Below are 26,320 nucleotides of genomic sequence, written 5' to 3' on the forward strand. Positions count from 1 at the left end.
AGTTATCTGTAAGGGTTTTCTTGCCACTAACATTATATATATATATATATTTATACATACACATATAAGTTTAGTAGACTCTTAAGAAGCTTAGGAATAAAAAAGAATAAATATATATATATATATATATATATACACATATATATGTGTGTATGTATATGTATGTATGTATTAGGGGAATTGGCATGGAGTAAATAAAGGTAAATAAAAGAAATTCAAAATAAAACTCATGAAGAGAGAAAGAGAAAGAAAGGGAGAGAAAGAGAGAGTGTGTGAGAGAAAGTGGAGTGAGGAATAGGAAGAGGTGTAAGTCAAGGAAGATGTAAAAATGAATGGTGTCGCAGAAGGAAATGATGAAATTATCAAATCTGAAAGCAAATATATAACTTAATATAAAAACTTATCAAAGTTTGTGAAATGCGAAAATCAGGATTAAGATTGATTTCATTTTTTTTTTTGTTTTGTTTCATTTTGCAAATAACTTTTTTTCGTTTTTACAAGATTTTTTAAAATAGTAAAAAAAAAAAATTTTTTTTTTTTTTTGTCTGATTTAATATTTTCGCTCAAATGTTGAGGTCTTTGTGTTCCTTGTAAAAAAAATTTTTTACATTTCAAAAAGTTTACAAATTTGCAATGAAAAGCTAAGAAGCTAAAAGAGTCTTAGAATTGATGGTATGTATTCTTTAGTTTTTCTATTGTTGTTTTGGTCGTTTTGTAATTGGGTGGCGTTACTAATAGAAGCTGAAATTGCTTGGCACATCACATAGAGAAGTTTGTAACATTAAGACAGTTAAGAATAAGAATGTAAAATAATTGCATTTAAGATTCGTTAAAACAAAAAAAAAAAGACGAAATATGTCACTTTGTTGAGGTTTATCTCGTTGACGATTTTTATTTTATTTTGTCCATTTCATTAACAAATATTGCAAATTACTTATATAAGCAGATAGGTGCATATGTGTATGCAAATGTGTATATGTGTGTATGTATCCACAAATATCTATGTATGTATGTATGAGTGTGAGAATGTGTTAATACATATGTGAGTGTATGCGATTGTATGTAGATATATATATTTACACACAAACACACACATATATATGTATGTATTTTCATATGTGTGCATGTATGTTTATTTATGAATATACATACATATATATATATACATAGGTATACACACACAAACATACACAATATACATAGATGCATGTGTGTGTGTGTGATATAATTCAACTTTGATGAGAAAGAGTCTGAAGGAAAGTAATGAAGAGGGAACAGCAATTACAAAGAGAGGGGGAGAGAGATGGAAGAAAAATATAATCAAGTTTCAAATAGAGATACACTTTAGATATAAAGCATCTTTAATCCTTCCTACTAATCATTTGGTTAAGAAGAGACCTGTTGAAATATGTATAGAGCTAAGCTTTAGCTGAGGCTTACTTACTGTTAAGTATATTTACAATTGTTGATATCTAAAAACCATGTCCCAGTTTAACAAGGGTAAAATTAAATTATTAAAACTGGAATTCTATTTAGAAATATGTGGAGAAAAAAAAAAATTAATTAAGATTGCCTAATTGATTAAAAAATATTTTTAATATACTTTTAGGGTTGGTTTTAGAAAACAAAATCTGAAGAGAAGATAGAAAATATTAAAGTTTAAACAGTAGCTGATAATATTTCTGATACAAATTTGCTGAATCAAATCAATTTACATGATTTAGCAATACTTATCAAAAATATGAAGGTAAAAAAACCAAAGTTATACATGTATTTGTACTAGAATGAGATAAAATATAGCAGTTTATATTAAATTTAATGTAAAGAATATAAAATAAAGACAAAACTATTTTGAAACTTTCTCTCAAGATTTCACATACTACTGAATATTATATCTGATTTTTGGATTTACTTTGAAGACTGATTAATTTAAATTACGAAGGAATTAATCGTACAATTAATTGCGTGTGACGGTCCAGGAAAAAAGGAGTAGTGATTGTAATTATAACCAAAACTTCCTTATGAAAGGGAAATGAGATTTAACTTTGAACAGCTTCAAAAACGAAGATGTTAGGTTGTAAATTCCTTAGGAACAAGACAAGCCAAGGGGAACATTGACAAAACATAAAAGAACATTTTAAAGAAATTACAAGTATCCTTACAAGTATAAAACAGCAATTTATTGGAAGGTTCATCATCAAAGAAGGCATGACTTATATCAGAAAGCAATAGCTTAAGAAAGGGAAGAAAATAAGAATACTAACCGACAGACCAAGGAAATATAATCCAAGAGTTTGTGGGGAAATCTTACTTTGGTCATTTGAAAGATGATTAATATGAAAAATCAGTTACAGTCTTTTATATGTTAAGGACAGGAGAACTTTAGGATGTAATCTATATTCTTTATCTAAAAGAGAATAGAATATTCTTTGAATCTGATGGAATTTTTCTTTTTTTTTTTTGGAACAAAATATAAATTACAATTCCATGTTATTTTTTATTTTTTTATTTGTTGTCTGAATATTTGGAAAATAGAATAGAAAGAAAATAATTGAATTTTGAGCAGTTTTAGTCAATGGCTTCTCTGCAAAGATATGTTGAATTGAGTCAGTGCCACTTTTTGAAAAGAGGAGGGCGTGGGCCTACTTAATCACCCCCACATCCAGCCTTAAGGAGCTTGAAGGTGGGATAGCAGAGTAACTCAAAACAAGGCACACTAAAACAGGAAAGTTCCATTTTAGCTATTCCAAACACCACCTTCTTGGAATATACATATATATACGTACTCTCATATAAATGTATGCATACACATACACAGAGACACAGATATATGTACATACATACATACACATAGATATTGTGAGAATGTGTGTGTATCTTCAAAGTTATTTATATGAGTGAGCGTGTGTGTTTATATATATATATATATATATATATATATATATATATATATATATATATATATATATATATATATATGTGTGTGTATATATATATATATATATATGTGTGTGTATATATATATATATATATATATATGTGTGTGTATATATATATATATATATATATATGTGTGTGTATATATATATATATATATGTGTGTGTGTATATATATATATATATATGTGTGTGTATATATATATATATATATGTGTGTGTATATATATATATATATATATATATATATATATATATATATATATATATATATATATATATATATATATATATATATATATATATATATATATATGTGTGTGTATGCAAATACACGCATATATAAATGTGTATATATATATATGTGTGTGTATGCAAATACACGCATATATAAATGTGTATATATATATATGTGTGTGTATGCAAATACACGCATATATATATGTGTGTGTGTGCATATTTATATTTACATACATATAAATGCATGTATATACAGAAACACACATGCACACACACACACTGTATATACTTTACATATAAGATATACATAACTCATACATAATATATATATACGGACACATATGAGTATTATATAAATTCACTTATTGTGCATTACATATATTAAATATATATATTGTGTGCATGATATATATATATATATATATACTAAATCATATACATTATGTATAACATATATTGATATATGTATAATATTTTATATTTTTATGCCTACACACATATATACATATATACACACAGAAAAATATAGACAAACATGCAATGTACATAGGAAAATACACACAAACATGCATATATATATATATATAAAATCATGTGTATATATATATATATATATATATGTGTGTGTGTGTGAGTGTGTGCATGTGCATATGTGTGCGTATGCCTGCATGTGTGAGTAGGGCATGCACAAACACACGCACACACACACTGGTGCAAGCATGCTCACCTACATACATACATTCTCAGATATACTTATTTTTAAAAGTAAAAGACTGATAGTGACTTCAAAGTTTCAACTCAGTTGCTTTTCTAAGAAGCAAGAAGCCAAACTATCAGTCTCTGTGAAAGTAAATGTGATAAGCTGGTTAGATCTAGGGAGTGATCCTTCAGTTAATGCATGATTCTGTATATATATATTTATTTTATACATGTGCAAATATTTGTATAAATACGTATATGTGATATGCTATACATACAGAGAGAGAGAGAGAGATAGATATATATGGATATATATGATTATATATGAGCATATATATACACACCCACACATACACAAAGATATCTACATATATATACACATGGACAAAAACATACCAATACAAACATATTTATAATCCTTAAATACATGCTCTATACATAACACACACAAACATACACGCACACATTTACATTCACAGGTAAATATGTTTGTGTATGTATGTGTATAATTATATATAATGCATATATTTATATGTAAATATCCTAACACACATTAAAGTAAGTACACATATACACATAAATATATTTCCATGTATATATATATATACATATATATATATATATATACACACACACATTTGCACATATAAATATATATACACACACACACACACACACACATCTACATCCATATACATATATATTAATATATATTACACATTTATATATATGTATATATATATACACACACACATAATGCATATTTATTTATATATTAAACATATAGAAACATTATATGCATAAATATAAATTTACATAGATGTGTGTGCACACTCACACATATATTTATATACATGCACACACACACACACATATATATATATATATATATATATATATATATATACACACACAGATACATATATCCACACACATATACATACAGGTACATATATACATCCATTTATATACATATATATATATACACAAATATATATATACACAAATATATACATATATATATACACACATACATATACGTATATATATGCATACATACACACACACACACACACACACATATATATATGCATATGCATGCATACCATGAGAGAGACAAAGGAGGGAAAAGAGAGTGAGCTTAATAGCTTTGTCCAGAAAAGAGGGCATTCATTTCCTTCTTGCAACAGATTAAAGATATTTTGTAGCAACAGGTTCATTTTTAAGTGGCAGTCGTTAGTTGTGGAATTTGGTATGATGACCTGTACGACATGAGCGCAAGAGGAAGGGCAGTGAATTATGGGCTGTATCCGAGTCACCTCACAGGAACCATGAGGTCACCTTCAACCATGTTTAAAACAGCAAATGAGAGAGAGAGAGAGAAAGAGTACATAGGTTGAGGAAAACAATTCTTATCTGATATAAACAATAAAGCTGGCATGGAACTACTGGAACTTGCTGTGATTAGGCTGAGAATCAGTTAAATACATTGTTATGATCAAGTATATGATGAAAAGTTAATGATAAAATCGAAAGCTGTGTAGAAAGCGAGTAATATATTTAGGAATTCAGAGAAGTCATTGTGAGACTGAATAATTTAACCTTACTTATCAAGTACACTCAAATATATGTGTATATATATATTTTTTACCAATTTTTACCCAGGTACTTCGTAAAATGTTTTCATATTTTTTGTAGTTACCTCCCTTAGATAACATTTTTTTGTTAGTTTTTTTTATTTTAATTAGTTAGAAACTTGGCTTTGACAGGATGAATAAATAGTATGGAAGGACAAAAGTGCAAAAGTATTGTAACTACTAGCAGCTTGCAAAGGATTTCACTATGTCAGCATTGATGAGGAGGATTGGCTATAAATATCGAGTTACCGCTTGCTCAAAACGTCAAGTCACAGTAACCATTAATCAAATTAATCAGGGTTTTAACACTTTGAGGAGGAGTTTTTGAAGCATAAGTAGTAGACTGTTTAAATAAATGCATTATTAGCCCAGCAAAGTAGAACTTTTAAGAACTGTCTCAAGAGAAGTAAAGAAAATTCATTAATAATAATGATCTCTTACAAAAGCATGATGCTTAAAATTTTTAGGGAAGGGAAAATGGGAACTTGTAACATTCATGCTTTTTCTCAAATATTAGAGACATAGAAGTAAAGCTGTTCCAACTTCCAGCTGGAAATGGATCATGGGCTTCGTTTTACTAAGAAAGTTGGTAACTGCATAATGATTAGTTATAATAATAATAATAATAATTATTGGTAAAATATTATCTGGAACTGTCCTGACTGGATATACATTTGTTTTTTTTCTTAATAATTCCAACAAATATTTCTTTAAGAATCTCTGCCCAATATGTGCCTGGCTGCTTTGTTTCACTAATATTTAATTCAACAACAACAATAATGATAATAATAATAATCATAACAACCATCTTTCATTATAAATCACTAGATACAGCTCACATGATAACCTAGGTGTGTTACTGTCATCAACATTAACAATAAAATAAAAAAAATTAGATCATCATGTTATTTTTTTTTTTTTGATTTTGTTGTTTTTTTTAATATAATTTAAGTATTTAAATATTTTTAGAAGTTTACACAGAATTCAAACTTAAGAGGGAAGAGAAAAATATATTGCAAAAAAAAAAACAAAACAATAGCTCATATATCCTTTCTTTAAAAGATAATTTGTAAGAACTTGTATATTTTATTGTTGGTGTTAATACGACTTGTTCACGCTAAAATGTTAAATTTTCTTTTTTTCTTTCTTCGTTAAGTGGCTCTCATCACTTTCTAATACCGATGGAAGATAATTATTTCACATCATGTATTTTTTTTTTTTTTGCCAGTATTTCTTTAAATATGTCATTATTTTCCTTTCCATTTCAAATCAACTTTTAAAATAATTTCAAATTAAATATGATGATGCTTGAAAAATGAAGAACGTGTGTATATATATATATATATATATATATAAATACATACATGTATATGCATATATATGTCCACATATGTACTAGAGGGGAGTGGGAGATGGTAAAAAGGGGCTCAAGGGGGGTTAGAAACAAAGGGGTGAGAGAGGGGCCAGTTATTGTAAGAGTAGGAACAAAACAACTGGAAAACAAGGGAAAGCTAACAGCTTTGATAGCTGTTCTTTCGGAATGCCAAAATCTTTCCAGAGAAACAAAAACAACAAAAATATGGTTTAAAGGCAAAAAAAGAGTAATAGTAGTATTAGCACTAGTAGAACCAATAGTTTTTTTTTCTTTTTCTTTCTTTCACTAATACTTTTCTTCTATTGTAAAAAAAAAAAAAAATTATAAATGAAAGAAGAATCTAACACTGAGTAAATATTGATCAATTGATCATCAATACAGGGGACTATATATGTGAATCGGTTTTATGGATAATATTGATTAGTCAAGATGGTGGTGGCTGGTTGTTTTAGCTCTGGTCACAGTGACTGAACATTTAAAAATATATATTGAAAGATGAAGAGGATTCTCCTCAATTGGGATTAAATGTATACCACATTTAACTTTATAGTATGTATATACATACATATATATATATATATCACATTTAACTTCATATATACATATATATATATGTATGTGTGCATATATGTGTGCCTGTGCATATATATATATATATATATATATATGCATATATGTGTGCCTGTGCATATATATATATATATATATATATATATATATATATATATATATATATATATATATATATATATATATATATATATATATATATATATATATATATATATAATATATATATATATATGCATACACACATAGATAGGTATATCATCACCCTTTAATGTCCACCTTCCATGCTGACATGGGTTAGATCGTTTGATAGAAAGTGTCAAATCACAGGGCTGCACCGAACTCCACTATATATATACACACACGTGTATATAAATATATGCATGTATATACATACATATGTGTGTATATGTATGTATATACATACATGTGCATATATATGTGTATGTATATACATGTGTGTATACATATATGTGCGTATACATATATGTATATACATATATGTGTATATATGTATATACATATATATATACATATATGTGTATATATGTATATACATATATATATGTATATATGTGTGTACACACACATATACATAAAGATAGTGTTGTATATGTTTTGTGGAGCAAATGAAGGTTGTGTTCTAGTGAATATATTTCTCAGGAGCTGTGAGATGCTGACTTTGAAAATCCTATGCGGTGCAGAAAACCTAAACAGTTGAAATTAAGGAGAGAGTGAAAGAATTTTGGGGGGGACAGTAAGCAATCGTGAATATGAACTCCATCGACTCCAATAAATAAGTCTAAGGATTTACTTTGATGAAAGGCATGTGGAGGGGTTAGGGGATAAAAAAAAAAAATACAGGACAAATAACGAGCATGAAGGGCAAACGAAAATGAAATGAAAATTAAAACACATAAAATGCAGACAAATCTTAATATATTTCCTTTTTTTCATTATTTAAAAGAAAAGAAAAAAACAAGAAAAACTGGGTCAGGAAAAACATTTATTTTGTAAAACATTAAAATTTAGCGCAATAAGGGTTAGTAAATATTTTAGCGTGGTTGTTGTAGGAGTAAGGAGCATTTGTAGGTTTTTTTTTTCGCAGGTTTTTGGTTTTATTTTTTTTTTATGCACATGATTTGTTTTTTTTTTTGTCACTTGTATTTTATCTTGTGTCAGAGGCAGAGGTGGGGGGGAAGGGTTGGTGGGTGGGGTACGGGAGGGGGTTTACTTAGAGTAATAAGATTAGTTAAATGTTCTTTTTTTTTTTAAAGATAACAAAAGAAATAAAGCAGGGAAAGGCAGTCAATTATTGAACAACCAAAATGCCTTACTTCAAATTCCAAGACAACTTAAAGATTACAAAAAAAAAAAAAAAAAAAAAAGTGTCTGTCTGTCTTGTCTTCTATAATATTTGAAGATAAATAGATGCTGGAAGTGTTCGGTGGACATTTGTAATATATAATATTATCATCACTGGTAGCCTTTTCATAGCACACAGTTTTCAAATAATTCACTAATAGCAAAGATATTCTTAAAAAGAACGATAAGAGGGAAGTGATAAGCTATGCCAGACTGGCAACAGAGTGGTGGTGGTGTTGGTGTTGGAGGAGGAGGTGGTGGTGGTGGCGGTGGTGAAGAGAAATATGGGTAACCGGACAAGAAAGTAAAAATATATATATATATATTATATATATGTATTAAATTAAAAAAATAAAAACAAATGAACAACAACAAAAAAAAAAAAAAAGACAGGTGGGAAAAGGGAAGATGGCAGTTTAAATTGTCCTCAGGAAAATAAGATGACTATATTATGAAATTATAGATCATTGACTTGTCTAATGAAAAGTTATTGGTTTTTGGATTTCAGACACAGGTTATCAGCAACTGGAGTTTGGGTTAGAATAGGTATGGGCCTAGAAGACTTTAAAAAGGCAGATTCTTGCCGTTGTGATAAAGTAGGCATACCATATTTGTGTGTGTGTGTGTGTATGTTTGAGTTTGACACACACACACACACTTATACATAGCTACATACATATATATATCCATACACCAGTATATATGTGGCTATATGTGTATATACATAAAAATGTATACATACATGTAAAATACATAAATATACATATTAAAACACATGCACACAAATAGACATTTTCATGTATGCATATATATATATATACATACATACATATATATATTCGTGTGCATGTATGGATGTGTCCATGTTGTGTAAGTGTGAGTATGTGTGTGTGTGTGTGCATGTGTGAGTGTTTATGTATTAAAGTTGCTGTCTCAGTTGTGTCCAGTTCACCAGTTGGTCAAACCAGGTCTGTTTAAAGTCATGAAGTATATTTGGCAAGATGAGCCAGACCGCACGGATGAGAAGAAAACCTGAAAGTAAACGAATAAAACAAAAACAACTTTAGTGTTAGCTCAGCAGAAAATATACATTTACTACTATTTCGATCCTATCTCTACTATTAGCATGCTGGGAGAAATGCTTAGTGGTCTTTTGTCTGTCGCTACATTCTGAGTTCAATTTCCGCCGAGGCTGACTTTGCTTTTCACCCTTTCGGGGTCGATAAATTGAGTACCAGTGAAACACTGGGGTCAATGTAATCGACTCGTTTCCTCCCCCAAAATTTCAGGCCTTGTGTCTATAGTAGAAAGGATAATAATAATAATAATTATTATTATTAATCGTTAGCATGCTGGGAGAAATGCTTAGTGGTATTTTGTCTGTCACTACGTTCTGAGTTCAAATTCCGCTGAGGTCGACTTTGCCATTCATCTTTTCGGGGTCGATTGTAATCGACTAGTTCCCTCCCCCAAAATTTCAGGCCTTGTGTCTATAGTAGAAAGGATTATTGTATGGTGACAAGCTGGAAGAGTCATTAACATAATTGCTTTGCAGCATTCCCCTGTCTCTACGCTCTGTGTTCAAATATCACTGAGGTTGACTTTGCTTTCCACCCATTCGGGGGCTCGAGAATATAAGTACCCGTTGCACACTGGGACCGATGTAATTCACCGAACCCCTTCCACCAATTTTCAGGTCTTGTGCCCGTAATCAAAAGGATCATTATTAACACTGGGTTCAACTTTGCCTTTCATCCTTTTTGGGGTCAATAATAAAATAAGTACCAGTTGAACACTGGGGCCAATACAAGGGAGACAACCCCATTTGTTCTGTCGTGGAAAAGTAGTCAACTTCAGTATAAATCTTGACAGGGCATAAACTTGTAATATAAAGTTTTAAATTTAAATAATATTCAAATGTCAATATTATTGGGTTCTAAGATCATGTAACACAAACTTTCTTTAAGAAGATTCTATTTAACCTTTTTGATACTCTTTTACTTGTTTCAGTCATTTGACTGCAGCCATGCTGGAGCACTGCCTTTAGTCGAGCAAATCGACCCCAGGACTTCTTTGTAAGCCTAGTACTTATTCTATCGGTCTCTTTTTGCCAAACCTCTAAGTTACGGGGACGTAAACACATCAGCATCTGTTGTTAAGCAATGTTGGGGGGACAAACACAGACACACAAACATGCATATATATATACGACGGGCTTCTTTCAGTTTCCATCTATCAAATCCACTCACAAGGCTTTGGTCGGCCCGAGGCTATAGTAGAAGACACTTGCCCAAGGTGCTACACAGTGGGACTGAACCCAGAACCATGTGGTTGGTAAGCAAGCTACTTACCACACAGCCACTCCTGCGCCTATACTAAAAAGTATCTAAGACCGCTCTAGGTTTTATGGCACAAACTTCCTGTTTTAACCCTTTTGATACCAATCCGGCTGTAACCGGCTCTGGCTCTGTCATACAAATGTCTTGTTTTCAAATGTTCTGAATTAAAGTCTTCCATCAAACCTTAGTCACAATTTATGTTCCTAACACTAGCTGAATAATAACTAAGTTATTTTACTAAATTCTTTGCTATATTTAAAATCAATTGAAAGAAAAATGGAGCATTTCAACAGAAATATGGTAACAAAACGGTTAAAATGTATAATAAAGAAACAATTCTTAACTCTTTTGATACCAACCCAGCTGAAACCGCCTCTGGCTCTGTAGCACAAATGTCTTGTTTTCATAAATTTTGAATTAAAATCTTCCACCAAATCTTAGTTATCATGAAGCTAGCATTAGGAACATAAATTGCGACTAAGTTATTTTACTAAATTCTTTGTTATATTTAAAATTAATTGAAAGAAACACAGAACATCTCAACAAAGGTTAGAGTGATATAAAAATTAAAACTTGCTATCAAAATTTCTTGTTAATTCATGTTCCACACTTAAGATTAACAATAACAAAGTTATTTCATTAAATTATTCATTGTTTTCTAAATTAATTGAAAGGAAAGCTGTGTGGTTCAAGAGAAAAATGGTAACAAAAGGGTTAAAAGAATTAACACTGGATTCTTAAAAAATAGCAACAAAATATTTACCTTATCATTGCGTTCACACAAAAATTTGAGTTTTTGGGCTTTTTTGTGCATAAAAACTCCATTCAAGTGACCCGTGTCTGCTGCTCTGATCTCAATAGCTTTATTTCCCCAACCCATGATCTGACCAGTACTGATGTAGGCTGAAATAGTTAAAAAAAAAAAAGAATAGAATTATATGGGGAGTCGTTGCAACCACTGTCAGTACAGGCACACATCTATATTCTGGAATAGATACATTATTTACATTTGACGGATATTTCTCCTCATCTTGTTTGTTGTTAACACAACGTTTCGGCTGATATACCCTCCAGCCTTCGTCAGGAGAAATATCCGTCAAATGTAAATAATTCCTCATCTCTTAAATATAGAACTGTATTATCTGGAATAGATGTCAGTGAAATGGTCACCTTATCAGGCAAACCTTTCAAAGGAACATCAGTTATTTCATCAGATGTTGTGACTGCTCACAGTTTTACTCGTGTTAAATATGAAAAGAAACACTGGACTTTAAAAAACAATCAAAGGGAGAAAAATTAAAAAAAGAAATATGAAAAAAATAAAATAAAACAAACAGAAGCTGCAGTGGGTATTTGTTGTATTGCAGTAGAAACAGAGAGAGAGAGAGAGAGAGTGTGTGTGTGTGTGTGTCAGAGGCATAGTCAGGTTCTAAAGTTAGGGGGAATGACCACGCAAGAAAAAAATGCTGTGACACATACTAAACAGTTTTTAATTCAGTTCTCTTATATTATGCAAAATATTTCATTAGTTAATAATATATGTAATTGTATTCTACATTCATTAATTTCATGTTTTAGTAACAATGCCATTATGTATGAAACTTATAACTCTTTACTCTTTTACTTGTTTCAGTCATTTGACTGTGGTCATGCTGGAGCACCGCCTTTAGTTGAGCGCAAATCGACCCCAGGACTTCTTCTTTGTAAGCTTAGTACTTATTCTATCGATCTCTTTTGCCGAACCGCTAAATTATGGGGACGTAAACACACCAGCATTGGTTGTCAAGTGATGCTGGGGGGACAAACACACACATACAACCCATGCTAGCATGGAAAGTGGACGTTAAACGATGATGATGATATATATATATATATATATATATACGACGGGCTTCTTTCAGTTTCCGTCTATCAAATCTACTCACAAGGCTTTGGTCGGCCCGAGGCTATAGTAGAAGACACTTACCCAAGGTGCCACGCAGTGGGACTGAACCCGGAACCATGTGGTTGGTAAGCAAGCTACTTACCACACAGCCACTCCTGTGCGTAATAAATTATTTCAAAATATCACTGTTTGATTTGACTTCATTATTACAACAACCAATGAATGGAGAGAATGTTAGAAAACTGTGAGATGGCTTTTTCTGAATGAACCAAGCCCTTAAAATAATTATCAACAATTCCCTATTAGAAAAAGAACTTCATGTTTTACATACAACTTACTAAACAACCTGGTAAACATACATATATATACACACACATGCATGCACAGACACACGTTCATGTACATACTTAATTTTATATAAATATCACAACCTTCTCTTATTCCCTGTTTCCTTGTCCCCACACATTTGGTTGCTCACACATCCATGTAAACAACATTTGAATTATTACAATCCTCAACAACTACTACTACAACCTCTGCTGCTGCTACTACTATTACTACCATTACTGCTACTAACACCTATCTAAATCAGTCAGTGATGCATAAATATATATGATTGTGTTGTTGGAAGAAATAACAGGATTTTTATTTTTAATATTAGTGAACTGGAAAAACCAAAATACCAAGATGAACAACCACAACACATGAACAAAAAAAAAGCAACTTCTCATAAAAAGACATATACACACCTTCCTACAACTACAGCCATCACCACCACCAACTACAACAACATCACCACTACATTCCTATGAGAATGAGTAAATTATTGATATGTCACTGTGAATGAGTTCATTATCTCAGACGAAGAAAAAAGAGAAAAAGTTGCCAGTTTCCGTCCCAAAACTATGTCAGCATCATTTCTGCTTTTGCAACTGTTGTTAAGATCAATAGGGTTCGTTTGGAATGCCATCACAGAACTTTCACTTTCTTTATATTTTCTTACAACACACACACATTCTCTCTCTCTTTCTCTCCCTCTCCTCCCACATCTCTCACCTTCAAATTTTAATAATTTACTTTTTGTTTATTACTTTATTTCCCTTTTTAAAATTTTTTGCACATAATTATAGAAAACTTGGTTCTTTTAGAGAAAAACAAATCAAATTTTAAGGCTGCCTTAACTCTGATATCATTTTTATGTTATCCGAGAAAATGAAGATGTTGCTACTACTATCACTACTACTGATGATGAAGTTGATAATAATAATAATAATAATAATAATAATAGATGAAGATGTACTGGGTTGAGGTGACAATAGGCTCTAATTGAAATGAAGCCAGTCAAAAAACATGTTGAATCCTGATAGGAAGAGTTGATGAGAGGCTGGATAAGGTAGCATAAAAATTACATGGCCATATATATATATACACACACACACACACACACACACATATGTATAATATATATATATGTAGATAGATGGAGAGATGTAACTATGGTTCTGGTGGGCGAGATGATAAAGTCTATGACGGCGACAAGGACAGAGAAGGGAAATAAAGGAATAATGAATACAATGGAAGAGAAAAAATAAAGAAGGAAAAATAATGATGAAAGTTCAAAGAGGAAAAGATGGGAGTTGTGTGTAGAGGCAGAAAAGGGAAGAAACCCAACAAGGTGGGGAAAAGCTTGCAATACAAACTTGTAAGTAATGAGGATGACATAACAAGAACTTAATATGTGTTCCATCAAAGTGGTCTCGAATGCCTCAAGACTTACAGCAAATTGAAGTGAATGGTGTAAACCCCCCCCCCTTTTTTTATTCTTCTTGGTTTGATTTCCATTCCCAGTGGAAACCACATAGTTTATAATACTTATTCGATCCCCCGCTCAAAAAGGGTATTAAAAATCACAGTATTTGCCCTGCTATATATATTTATATATATAAACGAAAAAAAATAAAAAGACTCTCACCTCCTTCTCTCATCCTGGCCAGGATTGAACCCAGGACAGGACAGTTCAGAATGTCCCCCTCAGCCAGTTCATCTACACTCACCTTTACCTACTAGTCTACCGGTATGTAAAAAGCACCTACTACACTCTTGGAGTGGTTGGCATTAAGAAGGGCATCCAGCTGCAGGAACCTTGCCAGATCAAATTGAAGCCTGGTGCAGCCAACTGGCTTGCCAGTCCTCAGTCCGTCCAACCCATGCCAGCATGGAAAGCGGATGCTAAACGATGATGATGATATATATATGTAAATGTTTTCCAAAATAAAAATGCACTTTATGTTTGCTGCTCTGATGAAGCTATATGGTGATACTCAAGCACTTGACTATGAGTGCATTGCATCTTATAGCAGAAACACCTGTAAGCTAAAGAAGTTAATAACCTAATTATTTACTCCTTTGTCATCCAAATTTCTTTATATATATATATATATATATATACATATATATATATATATAGAGAGAGAGAGAGAGGCAGAAAAAGAAGTGGGGAGAGAGAAATTATATATACATGTATGTGTGAGTGTAGAAGGTATCCATCAGTCACCATAGATCTGGCCCAGGAAAGTCTTGCCTTGGTCGTGTTGGTACAACAGTATGTCCTGTGACCAGCATGTGTGTGTCTGTCTGTGTGTATACACATACACACACACATACATACATATATTCAGCCTTTCATATTATCTACACACATACACACAAGGGATAGAAATACAAATTCTTCTGACTGGGTAACAGAGATGGAGTAGGTCGGGCTGGCAATATTGCTTGCAGAGAAATGGATAGATAAGATAATTGAGGGAACCAGCATGTGATAGGATAATTAAGATCAGGTGAGTCTTGGATAGCATGACAGTGACATTTATCTCTTATGCATCAAAGTCAGGTCAGTAGATGAAGAGAAGACCATTTTTATGAGATTCTTCTGGAGACTACTTCCAAAATGAATGACAGCAAACCCATTTTCATAACTAACAATTTTAACGAACATGCTGGACATTAACGAGCACTCTGCTTGCAAAATGGTCCTTACGTTGATGGTACAGAAAATAAGGAAAGATCAGTATTCCTGAATTTCTGTGATGCAAACGATCCTACCATCTGCCACATCAGTTTCAAGAAACTGGCTAGTCAGCTGGGTGATTACCGAAGCCATACAGGCTTTGCACCAAACAGGATCAGGAAAAGGGATTAGTAGTTGCTTGTAAATACTAAGATTATCTTAGGTAGAGAATGTAGCAACCGATACAGACCAGTGGTTAGTGGCTTCAGAATAACAGCTAGATGGGTCAAAAGGCAGAAGAAAGCAAGCCTTTCTTGTTATTTTCCTGTCTTGCAATTTAATCAGCAACCTCAGTAGTGCCCATGGCATGAGGAAAGTAGCCAGTATACACCGTAAAAGTAGTTGGGGCATTAAGAAGGGCATCCAGTTGTAGTGACCATGTCAAAATTAACATTGGAGCATGACACAGCCCTTTGGCTGTGGGATCTTGTCAAACCATCCAACCCATGGTGATGATGATGATGATGATGATGACCAAAGCTGACAAGAAGGTTGAAAGTGGTAGGACAAATATAAAGTCAGATGTATTAACTGACACACATGACAAAACAGGAGATAATTGGGTGGTTCCGTAGGACAACCTACCGAGGGTAACAGGCCAAATCTGTAAACGGAGCAAGGTGCCAACCAAAAAGAGAGGTAACATAGCTGTGGAACAATTCCATAGATAAAGCCAGAGGATGTGCAGATTAATTACCATTCGGTTCAGTCTATTATCACTGAAGATTAGGGTATGAGACACATGTCTGCCAAGTTTGTGCCAAAACTGATTTCAGTTGACCAAAAGGACACTCGGGGTTTCAGTTGCACAAGATCTCCTTGATCGTATCAAGAACAATGAAAACTTTGTGCATGCCTCTGAGCAAGAATCACCAAGCTTTTGGCAAAATCTGATGCAGATTCTGTGCTCAACTTCCTCTGTCGTTGTCAATGCAATGATCACACGCTACACACCTTCCTTCCAAGCACTGCTGTAAACAGCGGAAGTGAGCTACAATGTTAAAACTTACTGCGCATGCACAGCAGAGGTCAAGGTCAATCCATGCCAAGCGACTTCCCCTCTGCATATTTTAGCTTTGTTACTATGGCAACAGTTCGGATATTTATTGATCAGATCATGTATTCCGATATTCTATCATCAATGCAGAGAACTAGGTTGAGATCCCAAAGATACAAGTATACACATATGTACGTAAATATACAGTTGAAAATAGATGCTAGCCTGTAGCAGTAGTAGTAGTAAACATGAAGAGCATTGAAAATACAATAAAAGAGTAATTGCAGTAGTGATAGCAACGACGACAAGGATTGAAAACAAGAAAAGGGAAATAAAAAATTTAAAAATTAAAAAAAAAACAGAGAAAGTGTGAGTAGTAGAATAGAGGTCAGGAGAAAAGATGAGAAGAATTACAGCAAAAAAGAACAATGTATAAAGTTTGTCATAATAATAATGATGATAACGATAATAATGATAAAATGAAAAGAAAGATAAGAGAAAATTTATGTAAAACAAATGGATGTAAGATAACTTGATTGCAAAAAAAACAAACAAAAATATTCTGAAAAATAAGAAAGTGTGCATATGTATGCATGTATGTGTGTGTGTGTGAGTATACATGTGAAATTGTGTGTGATGTGTATATGTATGTATGTATATATGCATACATGTATACAAACGCGCATGCATATGTACATACGCATTACACAGTTGTATGAATTTATGAGTATTATTTGTGTGTGTGTGTGTATAATTTATGCATAACATGTATACATTTATACGTTTATGCATCTGTATGTTTAAGAGAAAACGAAAGAGAGAATGCTATATTTTTAGTTTGAGAATAAATAATTAGAGTTAAATGAAGGGTGGAGTGGGGGGAGAAATGAGAGAGAAAGAGAGAATGTGTGTGTGTGTGTGTGTGTGCTGGTTGGATGTAGCAGCTGTGTTCACTGGAGAGCAATCAATATCCTATAATTGTCAATCAATTTAAATCATAATAGTCTTAATTATTGTTAGTAATTGATGGAGTGTGGGGGGGGGAGGGGGAGGAAATTCTGTTATTTCCTGTCTTTGGTGAGGCATAAACGAGAGAGTAAGCTGGGGCGAGAGAGAGAGAGAGAGTAGAAAATAGTGAGGTAGAAAGGGAGAAGAGAGCAAAAACATTAATGTGTGTGTGTTGTGTTTGGACATAGAAACAAATGAAACGGTACTCAACGCATGTGGTTTGTTTATTGATTTGAAACCAATCATTCATTCAACTGTTACTCTGAGTTTCTCATTTTGTGTGTATCGGTTCATGCAACAAGAATATGAATGTATAAACATATATATAAATCTAGAATTCAAAATCATGATACAGGTATGAAGAGGTTCCCTTCCCGGGGTAAAAAGTCTGGGCAGAAAAATCGCCTCACCAGCGAATGCACAACCTAGGGTTGTTTTCATGGAAGACCAGCAGTCACCCTTGCATACCAGCCTCCCCTCTTCATGCCACCGATGTTATCCAAGAGAAGGTCAAAGGCTGATACAGCTTGGCACCAGTGACATCGCAACTCATTTCTACAGCTGAGTGAAACTGGAGGAATGTGAAATAAAGTGTCTTGCCCAAGAACACAACACGCAGCCCGGTCCAAGGTACAATAATCCCTTGTCTATTGTGGGTGTTATGTTCCAAAATACCCCCACAATCAGTGAAAATCCACAATGTAGAAACAATACTGCCCTGTATATTTTTACAAATTATTTTTATAATTTGTATCATCATCATCGTTTAATGTCTGCTTTTCAGGCTTTTTTCAGTTTCCGTCAACCAAATCCACTCGCAAGGCTTTGGTCAGTTTTTGGCTTTATATATATAAAGAGAGAGAGAGAGGGTGTGGCGAGCTGGCAGAATTTTTAGCACACTGGACAAAATGCTTTGTGATATTTCATCTGTCTTCACATTCTGAGTTCAAATGCCACCAAAGTCGACTTTACTTCTCATCCTTTCAAGGTCAATAAAATAAGTACCAGTTGAACACTGGGGTTGAAGTAATCTACTTATTCTCACCCCCAAAATTGCTGGCTCAGTGCCAAAATTTTAAACCAATATGAGAGAGAGAAAGAGAGAGATGTAATTCAAGGTTTTAGGAATGAAATGACATTAATTTGAGTAAAATAGAAGAAAGATGGGTAAGTCAGGAGGTGATGTAAACTGTCTGTATGTGTGTAAGATAATGAGCAAACAAAGGTTGTTGTCAGGTGGAAGAGGTTATATGAGGGGTCGTCAGTTTTGGATTGTAATAGATGTAAACATACTTACCAACAGATGTAGGGAGTTCACCCCATTGTAGAACAACATTTTTTGTAATCTTGCCACTAGTGTTCACATAAACTCCTTCATCTGGAGAGAGACAGAAAGAAAGAGATGAATTTAGATATATGCTGACCTTACAAAGAAATGTTCAGACATTTACCCACAAGGCTCCAGCATGGCAATAACCATAATGCTTTAAACCAAATAAAGAAAACATATACACACAAATCAGATTGGGTCAAGTTGTAAATACAATCTGAGTTCAAATTTGCTGAAGATATTGTGTTTAAGACTTATTAAACTGTAGATGCCCTGGTTCTTGTAGTTGTGATGCAAAAGTTACCTGATATTTGAGAGGGCTTTTGAGGTTTCAAGCTTATCAAATATAAAGGGAAACTAATGCAATGTTGTATTCGTCCTCAAAAACTTCTATAGGGGATTTATATTTACAGTGCTGCATACAGGTGTGTGCGTTTTATCACCCTCTGCAGAGTATATCCGAGTAGCATAACAAATTCTTTAGTATCCTTGCTGATGCACTAAAACTATAATCAACGGTGCCAATGCAATAGAAATCAACACCAAGTTGCATATTGTCCTCTCTATAAGGAAGAGGAGAAAGAATTCAGGAACATGAACAAAGGGAAGCTGAGATGCCAACTTCTGAACAATAGGAAGATGGATTTAAGACAATCAATTGGGTTCCCAAACCATATGGCAATAATGCAGCTTTGCTATCATCTGGCAATGGTCTCACTTGACAAAGAAATTACGGTCGTTGAACTGACAAAGCCTTGACAAATGAAAGAAAGAGCTTAAAACATGAAGGTCTTCAAGAATTGTGTGAGGCACGAGGATGGTAGTGTAAGGTGCTTCCAATAGTGGAGGAATGCCATAAGTTTGTAGTGAGAGCAGGGATTCACTGACTGATGAGGGAAGCAGGAAGAATGCTTGGACATGTGAGAAAAAGACCAAACTTAACAGCAACAAATAAATCATGTACAGGTAGTAAATTAAAATAGATGCTACATGGTTAGAGCGATTACAACAGCATCTGGTATGGTTTGGTGTGCTAGAGTTGGCCAAAAGATTTCCTTGGTAGCATCAATGTGCCTTGGCACAGATGGAGTGATACTTTTGGAAGGTGCCAAAATTATAGTGATCTCTAATCAACAGCTGTTGATGGGGGGGGGGGATACACACTTACCTTACACTAAAACAAAGTTCAGGTTATAACCTGACAAGAGAACATGCACATGATTAATTCCAAATATATCTTCAGATATACCAACAGATATACTAAGTAACCATGCATGGTTCTAAGTACTTCAAAAGTAAACTAGTTCTAACCAGGCCAAAACTGTGTTCCTTCATTTATCTGGCCACTTCTTTTATTTATATGAGTTATCACTCCACAAACTTTTATTTCAATGCAAAACTGAATACATCTTATAGAAACTACACAAGTATATATACATGTAGATGTGTGTATGCACACACAAAAACGAGAAAAACATTCACCGTCAACCACGAGCAGTAGCGTAACGGGGGAGGGGGCACATCAAAAGCAAGAAAGATGAGACTTTAAACAATTGTATATTTGTTTTTTGTTTTTTTTACATCTCATTTCACACTTTAGGTTTTTTAATGTTTTAATCAGAGAAGGCTTAAAATAAGGAGATTTCGTAAAAGGAAACATTCAAAGAATATACTTTGAATTACAGGCTGTACCGAACCAGCAGGTAAATGAACCCTGGTAAAGTAATTATTCCTAAATTATTGCTTTAAAGCATTAATTACTTGTAACAAATAAGTACTGTATAATATTGTGAATTTTGCAATGGGGTGCGTTTTTGCAGCTTGCCCTGGGCGTGGTTTACCCTAGCTACGCCGCTGCATATGGGTTTCAAAATTACCATGATAATTAGCGAAGAGCATTTGAAATATGCATATTTTGAGTGACTGTTGTATTATTTTTGTATATACCTGTATATGGTGTATGCTGAGAAATATAATAACTTCATTCGACAGGAGGTAAAAATCTAGATATTTTACCTCTCTCTCTCTCTCTCTCTCTCACATATATGCATACAAACAGACATGATGTATTCTCTATTCTCATTCGACAATCCTGGCAGGCAGATAGTCAGAAAGCCAGCAGAATATAGATAAAAACAACAACTACAATAATAATAATAACAACAACAATAGCAATCACTACACAGTACTGGTGGTGTGGAGGAGAATTACTTAATGTATGCAATATCAATTTAAGAACAGCTGTATTGTTTAGTGACATAGCAGAAGAGGTTAAACATTGCAAAATCTGAAAAACACCAAAGCTATAATAGAATACATGTGAAAGAAAGAAAGAAAGAATATGAATCGCCCTCATTGCTATTGTTTCTTGCAGCAATATCAGAAATGAAATGGAAATGAAAATGTATTAAACTCAAGTTATCTATACGCAACAGTTGATGTTTCTTTATTAAGCAACATGCAGAAATTATTTCAATTTAGACAAAGTTTGCTGAAAAATATTAAAATATGACTTTGTTTCAATTCTTTTTCTTTTCTGTTCTTCATTTTATTTTTCCTTTTGTATTATTTGCCATAATTTCCTCTTTGTTCATATGTATTAGAGCAACTGACATGTAGCTTATAAATATGTCAGATGCGCTAATATATACGAACAAAGATAACCTAATTAGTTTCATAGAAATTAATTAATGTTGAAGTTTACAGATGTTTTCACAACTTTGCACATGTCAGAAAATTTTTGTTCTTATTAAGAGTCATCATTGAATAGCAACAACAATGACAGTATATGCCACAATATATCACAATTATTATTATTATTATTATTATTATTATTATTATTATGATTAGTATTATTATTATTCTCTTAACACCTACAGATAAATTCTAACACAAGGGTGGCTTCAAAAATGGGCTAAATCAAGACCAACTTCCAATAAATAAACTGTACTAAAGAATTATAGGAACAGTCAGAACCTTAAAAACTGCCAGGAGTAATAAATGATCCACATCCAAAATTGATTACTTCACTGGAGTTTGCTCTCACAATTTGGGTTCCATTACTTACAAACAAGGCTGACTGAAGTTACCAGCAACTTGAAATATAACAGTGAAACAAAATTCCAAACCTGCCTAGATGGTTAATTAACAATGTCTCGTTCCTACATTTCAAGTTTGGCATAGGTTTTATGGCTGGATACCTTTCCTGTTGCCAACCTGTTTACAAGATGTTCTGGATATATTTCATCATGCCATCAGCACTGAAAAGGTTGTCATAGCCTCTACAAGACTAAATATCTTGTTTATTCTGTATAGTCTCCAACATGTTGTGCTTCATTGTGGAACCAGCATTAAAGGGGTTGCTATGTCTCTAGCAAGACTAAATAATTATCTCCACTCTACAGTAGCTTCAGTTACCTGCAAACCACCTTACAATATACTGGGTGTATTTTATTTTGGCATTGGTACTTGAGAGTTTATTTCATATGGGTTAGTCTAAAGAATCATTGTTTCTCCATATTATCTCCATTCATCCACCAGAATCTGAGGGCTCACTTGTCCCTAAACCAGATAATTATTTAGTCTTGCTAGGGACATAGCAACCCCTTTAATGCTGGTTCCACAATGAAGCACAACATGTTGGAGACAATATAAAGTAACAAGATATTTAGTCTTGTAGAGGCTATGACAACCTTTTCAGTGCTGATGGCATGATGAAATATATCCGGTACATTTTGTAAACAGGTTGGCAATAGGAAAGGTATCCAGCCATAAAATCTATGCCAAACTTGAAATGTAGGAACGAGACATTGTTAATTAACCATCTAGGCAGGTTTGGAATTTTGTCTCACTGTTATATTTCAAGTTGCTGGTAACTTCAGTCAGCCTTGTTTGTAAGTAATGGAACCCAAATTGTGAGAGCAAACTCCAGTGAAGTAATCAATTTTGGATGTGGATCATTATTACTCCTGGCAGTTTTTAAGGTTCCGACTGTCCCTAAACCAGATTGAGAGAAGCAAGAGAGGAAGAAAGGGAAGAATGTAAAGCAAGAGAAAAAGAGTGATAGATAGCTACCATTGTTAGTGAAGATGTTCAATAGAAACACCATGGGTTGTAAAATGGGGGTTAGAGTGATGTTTTAGAAGACAGAGTACTAGAAAGGTGAGAGTGGGAGGAGAGAGTAGTGTGAAAGAGAGAGTGATGGATGTTGACAATAGGTAACAGATGAGAGAGAATAATGGGAGATCCCCCCACCCACCAACACACAAAAATGCACATTATACATTTGTGTGTGTGTGTGTCAGTATACAACACACACACATTCACACCCTTTTAATGAACTGTACTGGTTAGATATTAAGCAAGTGAAGATACAGTGACAAAATGTACAGCGGTTGTAATCTTTGTATTGACAACATCAGGTAGAACAACAGTGAACTAGGATTGGACACATTTACACTATCTTAGCTTCTTAGATAATCTAATTCACTTCTAATATCTCCATTATTCAACAGTAGATAGAACTGAGCCATTAGCTCTATGCTGCACCAACAATTTATAGCAGCTAGGTATTAACTCAAAGCTATACTCACACCAGATGGTACTACTAAAGAATTTATCTCCATTCAAAACACTAGTAATCTAGCGGTACACCACTCTAACCAGTCTGCAAATTCAAGTTCAGTTTATGACACCAAACTAGCAGATTCTGTATGAAAGAAAGGACCGAAATATAATGTTTCTAATATTCACATATTCTTTACTGTAAGTCTCCATGCAATATCAATAAATACAGTTTCCTTGAGAGCAAAGCCAGATGTTGCTACTTAATAAGCTCTGGATAATGAATCAATGAAAATACACATGTATCTGTTTGTATTACATCAGTTTAGGTTTGTTTGACACCCTCATTCTATGTTACTATTCTCTGAAACTAATGGAAATATTCCTGTATTTTCCAGAGCACAGTTTTTAACTTGGCCAGCTGGTTAATCACACTATATGGAATCCACTTAGCAAAGGCAGCTCTGGTGGTGAGTTTTGTGCTCAAACAGCATTAGCTTGGAGATATATCTATAGGAATTTTTCTGGTGCTGCTTGCAAGCTCATTGATTAATAAACATGCCAAAACAATGAGCTCATAGCTACGTCATAGAGGTGCAACGAAGGGCAACAAAAGTCTGTGTGTGTTTGCATGTGAGTGTATGTGTGGAGAGGTAGGGAGGGAGATAGGGAGGGGGGTGGGGGTGGAATCCAATTACAACATGCTGAAAAGAAAACTCAGCACCCCTCACCTATACAAAAGAAAAAGTCCTACCCCACTCCAGTAGCACCAGTCAAAGAGACATTTCTGTCACAGAAGTATGGTTATGGCATAACACAAACTGTCTTATCAAATAAGGCTTGGTGTGAGTGGGGGTGGGGTGGAATAGAGGGTGCTGGATGGAGGTATTGAAAACGGAGCTTGATCTTTATAGAGGCTGTCATCTAAAATATATGTGGAATTGCTGAAATGAATCCACTGATTTGAGAACTGGGGAAGAATGAAAGCCTGACTTGAATTTGTCGCAGTCTAATGCAATTATTTTTCGCAAGAAAATACCACAAGATTTACCAAGTGTGACATTCATGAGCATCTATGGACTGTATTCTGCATCTGTGCAGTTGCATGGTTGCATGTGCAACACTAAAACATGACACACTACTGACATGTAATCTATGGATCTCTCTTCTTAATCTAACAACAACACAGCAACAGGGAATTAGCTAGCGGAGAAAATTAGGCAATATAGAAATCTAATTAGAGTTATTGTCTTGCTTGGTTCTAATCTTCTAGTTAGGACATTCTGGAGAGCTTGTTTTCCAGCATCTCTTGCATTCCCTTCTCTGCATGTCCGATATTGACTTTTTCAGCTTCATTATTACAGCTAATGAAGAATGAAGGTTACTGCGATTAAGTAAAAGATGTCTTTCTGCACAACTGGAAGCAGTACTAATGTGGTGTGAAAGAAAATAATATTACATTGGTGGTGGTGGTGGAGGAGGTTTTGCAGAGGTGGTGGGGTTGCAGTAAAGAGACAGTGCATGATGAATCAGAAGTCAGAGTGTGGCCAGAAAATTATATGATAAATTAATGATTAGATTGAGAAGAAAAGTCTAAAAGACCAATTAAAAAGTATATTGGAAGGCAACGAATATGAACTGAGTGAACAAGATAACATGTTCGTTCCTGTGGTGCTACCTCAATTTACAAAGTGATGAATATTTTCAGCTTGGCGTTTCTATGTAATAATGTACCACCTCTGCAGGGTTCCCATGACAACCGTTTGCATTTTATTACACAGTTCCAATCCAAGAGAAACTTTTTTTTTTAAGGAAATAATTGAACTTTTTACTTTCTTTTCTCTCTTTTTTTTTTTTTTCACAATAATAATCAGAAAAATCTATTAAATATACAGGATTTTTGCTTAGCGTGCTCATCACCAATTATAGCTATTAGAGAGAGAGAGAGAGAGAGAGAGAAGGAGTGAGAGACATGAATTCTGAAGCAATTTAGGTCATATTAGATTCTTTAGAAAACAATGTGGAAATTGAATGAAGCAGTGTAGGTGAGTGTATATAATGTGAAGAAGATTGCAATTAATTTATAACGAATCTAACAGCAATGTATGTAGTACAGTATATACACCAATGCACAACCTTGTATACACACACACACACAGAATACACCAGATATAGTGAACAGACAATTAATGGCTAACATGACAAAAAGCCACCCAAACTTCATACATCATAACTTTATATCAGCTTCAATAGAAAAGATAAGACATAGATTTAGAGATGAACTGGTATATATATATATATATAT

At 33.4% G+C, this 26,320-nt stretch overlaps 1 protein-coding gene across 39 annotated transcripts in view; it reads right to left on the reverse strand.

The window, feature by feature from the left end:
- Positions 1-9,317: 9,317 nt before the first annotated feature.
- LOC106871661 (serine/threonine-protein kinase mig-15-like) overlaps positions 9,318-26,320 on the reverse strand; it is a 764,441-nt gene continuing 747,438 nt past the window's right edge. For all 39 annotated transcript variants that reach the window (XM_089357111.1, XM_089357081.1, XM_089357079.1 and 36 more), the window contains 3 exons: positions 19,420-19,500; positions 11,926-12,065; positions 9,318-9,855 (listed from right to left, as the gene is read on the reverse strand). In XM_089357111.1, the coding sequence (XP_089213237.1) occupies positions 9,772-9,855; positions 11,926-12,065; positions 19,420-19,500 (305 nt within the window). In that variant the 3' untranslated portion in view covers positions 9,318-9,771. The remainder of the gene's footprint in view (positions 9,856-11,925; positions 12,066-19,419; positions 19,501-26,320) is intronic.

Source organism: Octopus bimaculoides, chromosome 9 (assembly GCF_046866305.1).
Source record: "Octopus bimaculoides isolate indiv1 chromosome 9, ASM4686630v1, whole genome shotgun sequence".
NCBI classification, from domain to species: Eukaryota; Metazoa; Mollusca; class Cephalopoda; order Octopoda; family Octopodidae; genus Octopus; species Octopus bimaculoides.